Raw genomic sequence first — 17113 nt, forward strand, 5'->3', positions numbered from 1 at the left:
TAAAGCTATTTGGTACCACGCTTTTTCCAAGAATTGTATGGCTTTTTTTTTTTTCTTTTAGAGGAAAATTACATTTGATTTTGTGATAGCTAATCTTGGTTGTTAACATGACTATACCTGTAATCAACTAAAACTTTAGTAGCTGGGCAGGCCTGTGAAGGATTTTATTTTGATTGGATATTTTGAGGTAGGAAGATCCGCTTTAATCTGGGCCACACCTTCTGGTGGTGGACTATATAAAAGATCATGGAAGAAGGAAGTTTTTGTTTTTTGTCTGCTTTTCCTCAATCTTACTGACAAGCTCAACCCCACTCTAGACGCACTTCTTCCATGTTACTGAAACAGACTTCTTCAGGATTCTACAATAGACTGAAGACCAGTGGCTCTCCAGGACATCCCAAGAACTCTAGCACAAGACTGTTTCCTTCCAGTGTTGTGGACCAAATATCTATGATTATAAACTCAGTGTTATTTGGGTATCAGAGTAACTTTGGCCTCTTAAAATGAATTGGGCAATGTTCCTTCTGTTTCTATTTTGGAGAATCATTTGAGAAGTATTTACATTAACTTTTATTTAAAAGCCTGATAGAATTCTGGGCTAATTCTATTTGGTCCTGTGTTTGTTTGTTGTCCCTTTGAAATGCCTGTATTAAGTGCAGGGAGGGCCATCAATTTCAGGAAAAGCAGATCTGGTCTGGTTTTCAGTCCAGTGTTCTGTGGAGACTCATCCACTGAGCTAGTGTCTGACACACAATAAAAACAGTCAACATACAAGCAAATAGTCCATTAACTCAATGCTAATTATTCAGAGTCTACTCATTGCATTCATATATATACTTAATTCCATCTAGGTTTTATAGTTTAGAAATATGATTAATATGTGGGTATATTGGCATGCCTGTGTATGTGAGAAGATGCATGTTACAGCATGCACACAGAAGTCAGAGGATAACCTTAGGTGTAGATTATGCCCATCACTACATTTGGGTTTTGGGAATTAAACTAAGGTCATCAGGTTTGTTTCCTAAGTCCTTTACCCAGAGAGCCATCTTACAGGTCCTCATTTTTATTTAGTTAATTCATGTGACCTGCTGAGAACTTATGAAAAAAAAAGCTTCTGGAATATTTCCCTGTGAAATATGCTTAAAAAGAGGTCAGACATGCAGGTGAATTCAGAAGACTGGGTCAAACCTTGCTGAACCCTGTGCTGTCGCCATGTGAGTAGTGCTGTGTGGCAGCAAAAGAGCTTTTTCAATATGTTTAAACATTTAAACATTTTAATTAGCACTGGGATTTTTCATATGAATGGAACTAAATTTTTGGTTATCAAACTGCTGTTTGATTTAATTATGGCATTCAACATTTGCAGAGATGGAGTACACTGTTGGTTCTTTGAATAACCAATTTCAACTTTCAATTGAGTTGGACAGTGCAGGAAAAGTGTAAAATATAGTGTTTACCACAAATGGAATAGCAAACACTGATAGGGTCATACAATTCTTTTACCTCTTGAAATAACTGTTTCTAGTCCTGTTCCATTAATGAAAGCCCGTGTTATGGTTTGTGTTTTGATGTCTGTCCAGTACAAACGTTCTTCAGAGGCATCGAAGTCTATTACAGCAACATCATCAATATCTGGGACAGTAAACGCTGTGATGAAGTTCACATATGGATCATCAATGTCCACCCCTCGGATCTCAGAACGTCTTGCGTAAAGAAGAAATTTTTTCATTTCTAGAAGAAGAAATTCAAGTGATCATTTTCTTATATTATTTATTTTCTTTTTTAGGGTATTTATGATAAATTTTCTTTTCTACTTTTTAATTTTATTTTATTAATTTATTCTTATTACATCTCAATGGTTATCCCCTCCCTTGTATCCTCCCTCCCTCCCATTTTCCCCTTACTCCCCTCCCCTATGACTGTGACTGAGGGGGACTTCCTCCTCCTGTATATGCTCATAGGGTATCAAGTCTCTTCTTGGTAGCCTGCTATCCTTCCTCTGAGTGCCACCAGGTCTCCCCATTCAGGAGAGAATGGCAAAGTTGAAGGATCCAGAGGATCCTAGAAACCTACAAGAAGAACATTATGATACACAGATTTGGGCCCAGGGGTCCCGCTCAAACTATGGCACCAGCCAAGGACAATACAGGCCGTAAACTTAAAACCCCTACCCAGATCTAGCCAATGGACAGGACATTCTCCACAGTTGAGTGGAGAGTGGGGTCTGACTTTCACATATTATTTATTTTCAAGTGTAGGACAGTCTGGAAATTCTGAAACAGTAAATTTTAATGACTTACAAAAAATTAAAGGAAACTGAGGGAAAATGCATAGATCTTAAAGGTACTCAAAAACAAACATGTAAAACATGTTTAAAAATATTTAAGTAACATTATTTAGTTTGAAATGTCAGGCAAGCCTCAGTATCTAAATTTACCTCAGCATACCAAAACATTACTAACTAAAGCCAGGTCTAGAGATGCAAGCAGATCTCTAAGTTTCAGGCTAGTCACTGCTACATAGTTAGAACCTATCTCAGAAAAAAAATACCAACAGAAGACAAACAAAACAAGAACATGCTGGATATATGTTTTCAAAAACTATATTTTATATCAGTATATAGTTAAAATAATACTGCATTTTGCTAAATGATTTTTAAAATATATTTTATTAATTTATTCATATTACATCTCAATTTTTATCCCATCCCTTGTATCCTCCCATTCCTCCCTCCCTCCCATTTGCCCCTTACTCCCCTCCCCTATGACTGTGACTGAGGGGGACCTCCTCTCCCTGTATATGCTCTAGTGCAGCCACTTTGGGAATAAGGCTTCCTCAAGACCCAGCTATTCCACTCCTTGGACTATACCCAGAAGATGCTCCAGCACACAACAAGAACATTTGCTCAACCATGTTTTCATAGCAGCCTTATTCATAATAGCCAAAACGAAGAAACAGCCTAAGTGTCCATCAGTAGACGAATGAATGGATACTAAATGGTTTTTAAAGCACCTAAGAATATATTTTCCTAAACCAGGCACTGAATGAAACAAAATTAGGCATTATTATTTTTAAAGTCAATTTATATATTCCTTGTCAAAATTAGTGCTCAGTTAGTCTCCAGTTTATATTGTAAACTTTTGTGAATTTGCTATCCTAGCGTTGGGAAGCGTTCAGGTGGTCTCCTTGTACTGTTTGTGAGATAATAGTTATAGTTCTATTATTTTCGTTGTCATTGTGTTATTTTTATTTTGAGAAAGGCATTAATTGGCATCAGGCTTCACAGAAAAGTATCTTGTACCATTCTCTTCTTCATATACAATGATACAGACTACCAGAAAAAGCAACTTCTGGATTCTCTGCAGTTATCTGTACAGTCACTGGCACACTCTAGTCCCTATACTTTCTACTAGGTAACGAGTGTTCTGTCATTCCTCTGTGGCGCTGTACCTGTTAAAGGCAATATTAATGGAAAGTATGAGCAGTGAATGCTATGCCTCTTCAAGTCTGTAATATGCTTGTGCCCATGCTGTGGATATAGAACTTGTTACATGGCTTTATTATGGTAAAAGAGTGGAATTTCCCCTCCCATCTACATCCCTGAACCCAAGAAAGAAACCCCAATGTCCATAGCATGGCCCACTGCTTTGGGAGAACTTTCAGATCCCCACTCATAACGTTTGTATTCTCCAGTACCTCTTTTCTTAACAATTATTGCTTGATGGCCTTCTGTGTACCTCTATAAGTTATTAATTAACATAAACAACAATCTGGATCAGAGCACTCTGACCTTCACCTGCAATAGTGGCACACTAGTACTAGACTCAGAATTTAACTTCTGATAAATGATTCTATTTTCTGCCCTACAGAATAAGTAACTATTTTAGCACAAATATATTAACAAAATATTTATTTTCATTAATACAAGTTATTTAGTTTAAGTATTTTTGTTTTTCATTAAAACAAATCTTACTGAGCTATACAATTTTGTTATGTTTTTTTCATTTTTCCCTTCTCGTTAACAATCCCTTGGTAAATGATCAGGAGATGAAAGCTGGTAGGTACCTCCCACTACGCAGGTTACCTAAGTCATCACTTCCTGGCAGTGCACTTATACTCACTCATCTGTTCTGCAGAGATAAATTTTGCTAATGAGCCAACTAAAAAGTGGCAGGGAAAAATAAATAGGATGACGAACAGCAAATATAACATATCGTATCTTAAAGGATTGTCAGCTTCCCAGAAGTAGCTGAGTCCTTACAGCTAACATATTCTTAAAAAACAGTTAAAAAAAACCTCTTCCACTTCACTCTGAGTAAAATAATCTAAATGCCTGCAGAATCTGCTTGAGTTCCATTCTGATTTGGCTAGGAACTCTGGGAAACTCACCGTAGCAGGTCTTCTTGTCAGAGGAGAGCTTCATCAGGTGCGGGCACGCACAGGCTGCACTCCGGTTATGACTGATGAGACACAGGTGAGAGCAGGGGCCTCTCCCTCCATTGGCCGCACAAGGATTTGGAGCTGCCAAGGACAGTGAAACAGCAACAGTGAAAAAGGAGTATGGCAGGAACCCTCTGGGTTTGACTCGATGAGTCAAAGGAAAGCTTTCCTCAGGAAGCCTACAGGATGACTATGAGAAGGGCGAGCGGGTGTGCGCAGCCCTTGTACCACTAAAAATCTTCCAGCCCCTAAAGTTCACAGCTAAGAGAACTGTCTTCACTTTCCCTGTTATTACAGATGCAAAGATATTTTAAGAATTAGGTAGAGAATTTATGAGGAGTCGTTGCTGTATTAGCATGAGCCAAGCGCAGGAAGATTTTGTCATAAATTTGAGAGTTCTGACCGATGTCTCATGCTCTTAACCTTGCCTGCTGGCCTGAGCATACCACTCTGCTGTAGCAAATATGACTGGACTGCTATAGTGGACATCGTCCCTTTCTCTCTCTGGCCTTCTCTTCAGTACACAAACATCTAGGCAGAGCAGCTAGCATGGAGTTACTTTCCCAGTATCTGTATCATGACTTGGGGTGAGATTTTCATTTCATATTTATTTGTGGGGTGTGTGTGTGTGTGTGTGTGTGTATGTGTGTACACGTTGTTGGCAAGCCATGGCATGGGTGTGGAAATCAGTAAACAACATGCAGAAAATGGTTTGCTCATTCTACCACGTAGGGCCTGTGGATCAAATGTAGATCAGGCTCTGTGTGAAGAGATATTACCTGTTGGGATATCTCTCTTGCACCATAGATGCTTATTTCAATTGCTCAATAGCCATTATCTTTGATCTTATATTTATCATTAATATTATTTATTTATTCATTCTAATGGAACAATGACTTTAGATCTAGACTACTAAATCAAAGGCAGAAAGAGTTGTGACTTCTGACCTCACTGGTAAGGCTTTAGCTTTCAGCTAATGAGTAGTACATATTGAGCAGGTGGACTTACTGCGCTGGGTAGATAGAGTCCAAGACATACGGTTTAAACTGTCTGCAGTGGGATATTGAAAAAGGGGATGACGCAGAGAGGTCTCACTGACCTTCTCTGCACACTTCTTTCCTGAGGTAGGTCACAAACCCTGCTGATTTTTTCTCTACAGCCAGTCCTATGGAGGTCCTGTGAGAGGTATCTTTAAATCTCCAGGGGAAATGGGCATCTTTATCTTGGCACAAGAATGCAAACAGGCCAGCATCACAGTACCCTCACCTAATGCTCTGCTCATAGTTTTCTATCATGTCTATCAACCAGTATCTTTCATCAAACGGAGATAAAAATGCACAGGTTTGTAGCATCTCTTATAAATAAAATTGATTCAAATGAGTTTATATTCTCTTGTTGTGTTGGTCATGCTGGTTTCAACTGTGAACTAGGAGGGAGTATAAAATTTTTTGATTTTTTTCTATCCTCCAGTAGTTAGCATTAGTGCTATAAGATCTTCAAGCATAAAGATGAAAACATGAGACTACATAATCAATATAGAGCAGATGGGAGAAATTAGCTTTATACTCGGTGTGTATTTGGCAGTTTACCCTATTTTTCACATAAAGACAATAAAAGCAGAGCATGACTTTCCTCTGTTTTTGTTAAAAATAAATAATTTCTTTTAAATTGAAAAAGTTTCTGAATCAAACCATCTGCTAACAAGAATCCAATAACAAAGGGCATTGGTAGAAAAGGAGAGAAACTATGGGCCTGGAGACTGCTTCTGGTTAGCCTCTCCAGCACCAAAGGTCACACCCTAAACTTAATTTGCATTAATCTGAGTCCCAAAGAGATTGTTAGAGGTAGAGAAGCAAGCAGGCCTGCAGATGTGACAGATGGAGGTGGTGCTGCAGAAGAGGGGGTTCTAAAGGAAGAAGCAAAGTGAGTCTTCTACACCCCAACCCCCACTCAGAGCCAGGGCTCCCAGTGGCTGCAAGCAGAAAGGAAAAACTCAAAATTCCTCATACATGAAGAAACAGGAATAAGAAAAAGAGAAATAGGAAAAGAATGAACAAATATGATGCAAACAAAGGAAAATAGTGGGTTTTAAAGATTATGTTGAAAAGAAAAATAGCCCCTCTTATAACAATTAACAGCAGATTTCTTAACAGTCCTATAATAGGTACTTAATTTCATTCTATTTTTAAAATTTTAGTCCAGAATACTTTTCACTCTTTCTCAGCATGCTACAGTTATAAACTCATTTGAAAAAAAATCAAACATATTAAAATTCTATGTACATAGAATAAAACTCACACTGATTTTATAGCCCAATATCTATATTAATGGTAAGGCTATAATGTATAATTCACAATATTTTGTGTATTCACAGCTTGGAAAATCCACAAAGAAATCTTGCCTTTCATTTGAATCTCATTTCACTTTGAAATAATATTGCAAAATCTTAAAAAAATTTTTCCTAGTAAACATCTGAGCATGTGTATCTTATTCTAATGCCTCAGTTGAGGAACTAGGTTCATAATACTCCTTTAGTAACATAAGGTGAGGATTAACAGATGGTTATCCAGAAGGAAGTCCAGTCTACTGACAGTGTTTGTAACATTTCTTCTAGTTCATTAATTACATATTTACATATGCATTAATTACATATTATTTATGGCTCCTTGGTACTGCAAAAAAGTGTTAATTGATTTTATCAGAGGTTTCTTGTTCCACAAAACTTCAAATATTTCTCATTTAGGAATGTTTTGTCAACCTTTGATAGAAAATAAACAACTGTTTTCTGCTAAATACAATTACAAAATCTATTATCAATACAGAGGTTGGGACCCCTCCAACATGGTTTCTTTATATCCACAAGACAGAAAAGGCTGACCACAATGGAGTATAACAAGTACTGAGAGGTCCTTTTGCTAAATCCCACATGGTCAGACAAAGAGCCTTAGAGATACCTGTGGCATCTCTCGTCATTTACACAGTTTACTGACTAAGCTCTTGGTTGTTCCAAACACAGAGCAGCTGGGAAATAAGGGTGAGAAGACAATGTTGTTGCACCAAGGAGCATGATGTTCAATCTTCAATGCTAGGTCATCTCTTTATGATGCTGTGCCCACGCCCAGTGCAGATTCGCTCCATCTCCTCCATGTTTGGCTGCAGTGACTTTGGTAATCTCTTCTAGTCTTGACTCACCACCCTTGGCTCTCTTTCTAAGGACAGACCTGACAGGCTTGACATTTGCATGGATTCTCATCGTTCCCTCACACATTTTCAGTAAGATACTTCCCTTGTGACTCCTGTAACTGGCCACAGGTGCCTCCAGGTCGCCCTTCTGTTCTTTATTTTATTATGTCAAACTTTGTTATTTAATACAGAGTCATCAGTCTTCTAAACAACGGAACATTTAAACATTTTTCTTTTTTAATGCTTCATATTATTATTTAGTGCCTGCCTTTGGGCTTTTTAAAGTTGTGCTTCTTTTCTTTTTTCGTATCCCTTTTTTTTTTTTTTTTAAAGGATGGGTTGTTTGTTCTTTTCCTGACAGAGTCCCATGATATAGCTCTGGCTGTCCTCAATCTCACTATGTAGACTAAGATGGCCTCAAACTCACAGAGATCTATCTTTCTCCACCCCTCTCCATGAGTTTATATATTTGTTATTGTACTAAAAATTGAGCCTAATATCTTCTGTTTGATCATCATGCTTTGAATTTATTTCTTATTGTACTTTAAATTGATCTTAGGGAATTCCATGTGAACAACATTCTGTAGATTTCTTTCTTTATTTGCTATTGTACTGGGTGGGATTGAGCCTACAGTCTTATGTGTGCAGAATACTCTATTATAGCAAGAAAGTATATATATATATATATATATATATATATATATATATATATATATATATATATATATATATATATATATGCCCAAAACCAGAGGCTTGACTTTTTGGCTTTGGCATCACTGCCTATCATTTGGCTGATCATCCCTCCATTGGGAGATGTTCCTATAACGAAACCTCCAGAGAATGCTTCGAGGTTTGGGGTTTAGGCTGGTGCTCCACAATCAGGCTGTTGTGGTTGCAGTCACCTTTGCTGAATTGCTGATTGGCTGTTTAATGAGTCTGCTGGAATCCTGACAAAGAATAGTGGAATCTCTCCAAGGAATTGAGTCTGGAAATGTTTATTTCTCCTGTCCCAATGATTAACTTCTTTTCTCTCCTATCTAGGGTAGTGGAATGGAGGTGAAGTATAAGCATTAAAGAACCACAAATACAGTAGGTTTGAAAAAGTTCAAAGCATACAGATTGGTTTTGATTCAATGATAGGAATAATTTTTTATTCCTTTTGATAGTCAGTAAAGAACATAATATTAATAAATATAGGCACAAAATAATTGTCAATATAAAATAATTTATCTAATTTTAATAATATTTAGGAAATGTCAACTTTTACACATGATACTGAAAAAATTAAGGAAGCATATCATTTATTTATTCTTCCTCACCTCAAACTTAAGGCCTTGTACATCCTGAGCTGGCATTCTACAGCTGAAACAGATGCTCAGCCAAACAGACATGACAAATGCATGCATGTGCTCCTTTAATCTTGTTTTAGTCTCACTTGATTTGATCAACACATGCAACAGATGTTTCTACTACCTTGCATGAAATTTTATACTGTGTTCAATTTTTATGAAATAAAAACCCTAAAAAGTCACATTTGATAGCCCAGAAATCCATGTACTACAGCAATGATTTATTAAAATCACAAATACCTTTTTAGTTACTTGTACATAGTTCTCTTAAAAGGAAGACCATAAACATGTAATAGGTAAAATGTATCTTAGAAATATATTAACCTTTCACAGGTGGATTATGTCAGAACTACCAGCAAGCTTCTAGTCTTTATGAAGTGAAATGGATCTTAAATTTCTTGCAGTTTAATTTCATTTTTATTTGCTTTTATTATTTTTAATTTATTCACTTTACATCCTAATTTTAACTCCTTCTCTCATCTCCTCCTGGTCCCATCCTCACTCCTTTTTCCCCCCTCCCTGCCTTGTCCTAGTCCTCAGAAAGGGAGAGCCCTTCTCCCCTACCATCTGACCCCAACCTATCAAATCTCATCAGGGCTGTCTGAATCCTCTCCCTCTGCGACTTGGCATTGCCACCCTTCCAGGGGGAAGTGATCAATGAATGAGCAACATGGTCCATGTCAAAGGCAGCCCCTAAACCACATATTATGGGGCTCACATGGAGACTGTGCTGCCTATGGACTACATCTGAGCAGGATTTCTGGGTCCTCTCCATGCACGGTCCTTAGTTGGTGCATCAGTTTTTGTAGGTTCCCCTGGGCCCAGATTTGTTGGCTCTGTTGTTCTCCTTGTGGAGATCCTGTCCTCTTCAGGTCCTTCTAACACACGGCCCCCACCATCTCTTCCATTTGTCTCCCAGGGCTCTGCCCCACAGTTTAGCTGTGAGTCTCATCATCTGCTTGGATTCCCCTTCTGGGAGGAGTCTTTCAGAGGACATATATGGTAAGCTCCACTCCTGTCTCCCTTTTTAAACATTTCTAGTGTTTATTCTAGTTTCCCTTTTGAAAGAGAATTAAGCATCCTACCTAGGGTCCTCCATGTTATTTAGCTTCTTAAGTCTGTGGATTGTAGTGTGGTTATTATGCATTACGTGGCTAATATCTGCTTATAAATGAGTATATACCAGTCATTTCCTTTTGTCTTGGTTACCTCACTCAGGATGATCTTTTCTATTTCCATCCATTTGTTTGCAAATCTCAGGATTTCTTTGTTTTTAATAGCTGAGTAGTATTCCATTATGTAAATGTACCACAATTTCTTTATTCATTCTTCAATGAGGGACATCTAAGGTTGTTTCCTGATTCTGGCTATTACAAATAAAGTTGCTATGAACATAGTTGAGCAAATGTCCTTCTATGGTGGAACAACTTTAGGGTTTATACCCAGGAGTGGTATGGCCGGGTCTTGAGGTAGCACCATTCCCAGTTTTCTGAGGAAGAGCCAGGTTGATTTTGAAAGTGGTTGCACAAGTTTGCACTCCCACCAGCAGTGGAAAAATCTTCCCCTTTCTCCACATTCTCACCACTGTCTTCTGTCATTTGATTTTTTGATCTTAGCTATTCTGAGGGTTATAAGATGGAATCCCAGAGTTGTTCGTTGTTGTTTGGTTGGTTGTTTGGTTTTTGTTTGGGGGTTTGGTTTTTGTTTGTTTGCTTGTTTGTTTGCTTGTTTGTTTTTGAGACAGCATTTCTCTGTATAACAGCCCTGGCTGTACTGGAACTCACTTTGTAGACCAGGCAAGTCTTGAACTCACATCAGTCTACCTGCCTCTGCCTCCTCAGTGCTGGGATTGCAGGCAGGCTTCACTACACCTGGCTTCCCAGAGTTGTTTTGAATTTCTTTAAGTGTTTCTAAGGTATTTGATATTCCTCTCTTGAGAATTCTCTTGTTTAGTGCTGTAGCTCATTTTTAAATTGGGTTATTTGTTTTGGTGGTGTTCAATTTCTTGAGTTCTTTATATATTTTGGATATTAGTCCTCTGTCAGATGTAGGGTTGGTGAAGATCTTTTTGCAGTCTCTGGGCTGTCTTTTTGTTCTCTTGACAGTGCAATTTGCCTTACAGAACCTTTTCAGTTTCATGAGGTCCCATTTATTAATTGTTGACCTTGGAGTCTGGGCTGTTATTGTTCTTTTCAGGAAGTTGTCTCCTGTGCCAAGAGTGTGTGGCTCTTCCTCGCTTTTTCCTCTTATATATTTAGTGTCTGATTATATGTTGAGGTCTTAAATCCAGATGAATTTTAGTTTTATGCAGGGTGATAAATATGGATCTATTTGCATTTTTCTACATGTAGACATCCAGTTAGACCAGCACCATTTGTTGAAGGTGCTTTTTCCTCTTGTATGGTTTTGGCTTCTTTGTCGAAGATCAAGTGTCTGTAGGTGTTAGGGTTTATTTCTAGGCCTTTAATTAGATTCCATTGATCCAGAACTCTGTTTCTATGCCAGCACTTGCCAACGATTTTATATCTTGCATAAAATAAATATCACACTAATAGTATGTAAATATATAAATAAAAAGCTGTGAAAATTTTCATTAGAAAAGTATTTTGATAATAAGTATAAGATTTTAATTTAATTCATAACATGAGAAAGAGAGAGAAACACTACAATGAAAAAATATCTAATGTAGGGCAGAAGATATAAAAATGTACACATACACATATATTAATATGTATATGTGAGAATGAAGAAAGGAAAATGTGATTGATGTAAGTAGCATTTGAGGGAGTAAATATGAAAATGAAGAATTAATAGTACTCTACAAATATTTCAGATTGTTCTCCTCTATGTCTGTAATGGTTTTGTGCTTCTCTTTCTGTGGAGGAGAGTCTTTTGTTACTTATATAATATATCTTTGAAAACTACATATGACTGTATTAATAGCATAATGAAATGTCTCCATTTTGCAGGTAGCACAAGTGATATCAAGTGATATTTCTAACCCCTAAATAGCAATGATGTCAGAAATATTCTTAGAATATTTGTTTTTGTTTTTATGGCTTGTTGTTTTCTTTCTTTGTTTATTTTGTTTTGTTTTTGTGAAACAGGACATTTATTTATTTTTGGTTCTATTCCTCTAAAATTTTTATTATATGTGATCACTTACATATTATGTATGTTTATAATACATAACTTGAATTTGTTTTTATAATTTCTCATTATAAACAAAGAAATTTTATGAAGAATATTTGTCAACTTGCATATGAAAACATATTTCATATATTCCTCTGTGTTTACTTATAGCAAGCTATATATACTGACTGAAAACCTGCAATGCTTACTGCATTGCAGTAACATGAACAATATACCTTCTGTATTTCTCTTCTCTGACTTGAGATTTAAAGCTAAGCGTAAGGCCCAAATAACACAATAGCATTAACTCACAACTATCCATTTCCCACAGTTCCTGATTTTTTACCTTCAGTATTTATAACTACTTTGCAAGAAGTTTTATATCACTGTTAGAAAGTAGAAAAGGTTAAACTTTAAAGGTTATGATTAATTGTTAAGTCATTATTACTGAAATACCAAAATTTTAAATACCAAGGAAATATGAGATAGGAGTATGAAATCTGTACCACCACAGATATTATATGGGTAAGTTTATTATATGAGCATAGGGGAAGAAAGAGGGAAGCACCACAGAGAGAGAGAGAGAGCAAGACAGAGGGAGAGGGGGGGAAAGAGAGAGAGAGAAAGAGAGAGAGAGAGAGAGAGAGAGAGAGAGAGAGAGAGAGAGAGAAGGAGGGAGGAAGAGAGAGGGAGACAGAGAGAGGGAGACAGAGAAAGACAGAGAGAGAAAGAGAGAGAGACAGAGAGACAGAGACAGAGGAAGAAGGGAAGAGAAACAAGAAAGAGAGAAAGATATGAGAAAAAGAAGTGGTAGGTGGGTTTTGTCCTTTTACAATCCTGGGTAGGGCCAAACCTAATGGCCCATCACAGGTTGCTAGGCAGACTAAGGCAGAATCTTAACTGTTAGAGACTTGTCTTTCATTTAAGATAAAGCTTACAAATTTTTAAAATTATTTCAATTAGTATTTTGACAGAGAAATATATTCATTATTACTTTATAGCATTTTAAGGAAAGGTAGCCTGCCTAACTGGTACTAATGCACATATAATATGTGCCATCACTGCACATAATGTTTTGTTTCATTAGCTCGCAAAATTCAGCTATAATTCTGAGCACATTAGAATTACATACTTTATTGAAACCATTCTTACATTAGCAGGAGCAGAAATTCTTGTAGAAGAAAGGAAGCATTGCTTTTGCATCATTTAGCCTTCTTCTAAAAATCAATATAATTAATCAATTTGTCAATGGTGGATGTATAAGAATAGTTTTTCTCTTATAAAGATGTTAAGAAAAAATTTTCTATAGAAATATTTTCCTGAACCAGCTGTAAGCATTTAATATTCCAGCTGCTTTTTAAAAACAGCCTGCACATCCATTTGTAGAACACAATGGATAAATGGCACCAAAATTATAAACAAAAATGAACTCTTCAAACACTTGAGCATGGTGGCTCACTCCTGTAATCTCAGCACCCAAGAAGCCTTTCAGAGCTCAAGGCACTATTCACTACAGAATAATATGCCATCTCAAAAATTTAAACAAACATAAACTCAAAAGATAAAAAGATAAACTTTCAAAACTCAAAATAATAGCTTATTTTAAGATTATGTGCTAGGAAATGTTCTAAGAACTTTGTAAGCATTATATCCAACAATCTATTTAATGGCAATTTTAGTTTATAAATATAAATTTCCACCATTGGCAGAACAGTAAACTTTGAAAGAGTTACAAAAACTCACATCAGGCAATAATTAGTACCATTTCATTCCAGAACATGAGACATGACTATCATAATACCAAGATTTTCCAAATATTCCGGTTCACTCAGGTTCACAACACGTCCAACCCATCTTTTGAATACTTCATGGAAAGTAGGGGATGATGGCATTGCCATAGGGAGGATGCTTTTAAATTTCCTTAATGTGATGGATTTTCATCTATGAGGATATTCCTCAGGATATTCCCCATTATTTTATTTCTGTATTTCCATGTGTTTCTCTGAGGGATTTGCCATATTGATATTATTTAAAGTAGTGGCACCTCTACTAACTCAAGATCAAAATAATAATATCTACTCTTTGAAAATAAATATTTCTTGGGAAATAATACTGCCTTTATCAACAGATAATTAACCTGTTTTATATAGAAAACAAAATTATATTTTCAAGAGAATAGGTCTGGGACATGCCCCTTGGGCTAATATGCAGATATAAGTGAGTATATACCATTTGAATCTTTGTGCTTCTGGGTTAACTCACTCATTATGATCATTTATAGCTCAATCCACTTATCCACAAATTTTGGGAATTCCTTGTTTTTAATAGCTGAATAGTATTCCATAGTGTATATGTACCACAGTTTCTTGATCCATTCTTCTATTGAGGGACACTTAGGTTGTTTCCATGTTCTGGCTATTATGAATAAGGCTGCTATGAACATGGTTGAGCAAATTTTCTTGTTGTGTGCTGGAGTATCTTCTGGGTATATTCCAAGGAGTGGAATAGCTGGGTCTTACTTACCAGGAAACTGCGACAGAGGGGAGGACATTCTAGTGGGACTCTAGATGAGAGAAGCATGGGAGAATGGCAAAGTAGAAGGATCCAGAGGGTCCTAGAAGCCTACAAGTAGAACATTATGATAGGCAGATTTGGGCACAGGGGTCCCACTCAAACTAAGGCACCAGCCAAGGACAATACAGGCGGTAAACCTTAAACCCCTACCCAGATCTAGCCAATGGACAGAACACTCTCCACAGTAGAGTGGAGAGTGGGATATTACTTTCTCACGTACTCTGGTGCCTCAACTTTGACCATGTCCCCTGGAGGGGGAGACCTGGTGGCACTCAGAGGAAGGACAGCAGGTTACCAAGAAGAGACTTGATACCCTATGAGCATATAGAGGGGGAGGTAATCCCCCTCAGGAACTGTCATAGGGGAGGGGAATAAGGGGAAAATGGGAGGGAGGGAAGAATGGGAGGATACAAGAGATGGGATAACCATTGAGATGTAACAAGAATAAATTAATAAAGGAGAAAAAAAAGAGAGAATAGGTCTGGAAATTAGGGGATGTTGAAAAATGTAGAGGTATAATACTGTGACAATCATAAGTTATTTTAAGAAAGATCTGCAATCAGTGCAATAGTAAGTGTACTGCCCTAATCACCTAGCTTTGGACTGGGCACATTCTTAATTACATTGCGGAAAAGTTTCAATGTTCTCCAAGATTCCCTCCTTGCTTTCCTCTCAAGTTCTGGGAAATTTTTTAGAAATGTCATCCAGCTTCTTGACTTCAACTTATAACTAACTTATTGAAAACTCTAGTTCCAGTCTCAACTCTTCTTGGTTATTATTTTAATAAAATTTTCCTGCTTATCCCCTAAACTACATTTTTAAAAACTGTGTACTACAGGCCGATCCTAATTTGTAAATTACATCTTATACAATGCACATTTTTACATGAGCCATCTCTTGACTTTGCTCAATTATTTTTATAATTTCATGCATCCACTTGACTAGATGTGGGCTGCCTAGATAACATAACATATTGGGGCATGTTTCAGAATGCACTAACATTAAAATCAATATTTGAGTAAGCATTGTGAATCATTAGCATTTGAAACAGTACACTGAGTTCTAAAAGGTCCTGCTTCATCAGGTCAAGAGACACTAACATCCATAAAGACCCAAGGAAAACAAAGAAGTGGAGAAAGGCCAAAACCATTCCTCACTGTGTCAGCCCAACCTTCCTCCTCTCTCATCCATCCATGCTCTTTGACATGACAACCACTGGATTGGAATAGAATTTAGGTCATTGTCTCCATATTGCTCTTGGTCTTTGAACCTTTGATTCTTATCTGAGTTATACCACAAGTCTTTCAATAATACGTGCATAATACATTAGTTAAGACTTAAAATACTCACTATTACTCCATTTTGTCTCATAACCTTTCTATCTTGTTGCTGGTTGTGGTTAAACAAAGTCTTACTTAGCCCACAGATTCCAAACTGATATTCCTCCTGTCTTGGCCTTTCAAATGCTAATAGTATAGAGGTGAGCAAACATGCTCACCTAAACTTTGGCTTATATCTTCTTACTCTCACATAACAGTGAAATATCATTGAGTCAAAAGGGTCTCAAATAGGTTTTCAAAACTTTTGAGTCTGGTACCAGAACTAGGAAATCTGTACAAACAATAAGTGCTTGCTTTTAAGGGAACTAGTGTCCATGTTTGTATGGATTTCTTACTTAGAAACATTGGAAAACTCATCGTATTTTCAGTACTCATTTTTTTTTAACTTGGGAACTCTGTTTTTCATTCTTTTAAGAGACAGTATGTGCCCCATGTTTTCAAATGCATCATCCTATGGTGATCTTCATGGGATTGTTCATCAAAATGAGGGATTACTGTTTTCCTGTGGGAATGCTGAGCCTATGTCACCAGTAATTGTTATGCCATCTTTGATGATAGCAAAATAGTGGCCAAACACTGCGTCTTCTTCTACCATCAGTAAAATATTGTTCCACTGACCCAGATGAACAGGCAGAGTGATCACTAGATGCTCTGTGATCCCTGAAAATGGAGGCAGGGGTCAGAACCACATGTTCTGATCACTCAGAGTGAACTACATCTCATATGGGAAATAGCAAGGCGACATTCTCTTGATGTAAATAAAAATTCTATTTCTTCAAGTCTTGAGAGACTACTTAAATTAAATTTACACAGCAAAATTTCCACATTGTATGCAAGTAAAAGAAGTCACATGTAAATCATTTTTATTTAAGTAAACCTGCTAAAACAGCTTTCACCAAGCAACTGGATCACTTCTCCTTTTCCATGTATAGAAAATTTGTCACAGTATCATTCCTTCTCATTCCGTGAATTTGAAGACACCTCACTGATGTGTGGATGTCTGTTGTTCCCACATAGATCCACTTTAAGGGAGAGATCTAATAGAGTACATAGGCAAAGCCATTTCGTGTCATTCATTTAATAGTTCTA

General features: G+C 37.0%; 1 protein-coding gene across 5 annotated transcripts in view; it reads right to left on the reverse strand.

Moving 5' to 3' along the window:
- LRP1B (LDL receptor related protein 1B) overlaps nt 1-17113 on the reverse strand; it is a 1938012-nt gene that overhangs the window by 591008 nt on the left and 1329891 nt on the right. For all 5 annotated transcript variants that reach the window (XM_084800259.1, XM_084800256.1, XM_084800258.1 and 2 more), the window contains 2 exons: nt 4393-4524; nt 1507-1734 (listed from right to left, as the gene is read on the reverse strand). In XM_084800259.1, the coding sequence (XP_084656385.1) occupies nt 1507-1734; nt 4393-4524 (360 nt within the window). The remainder of the gene's footprint in view (nt 1-1506; nt 1735-4392; nt 4525-17113) is intronic.

The sequence above is a fragment of the Acomys minous genome (genome assembly GCF_964271855.1).
Source record: "Acomys minous genome assembly, chromosome: 10".
Taxonomy (NCBI): domain Eukaryota; kingdom Metazoa; phylum Chordata; class Mammalia; order Rodentia; family Muridae; genus Acomys; species Acomys minous.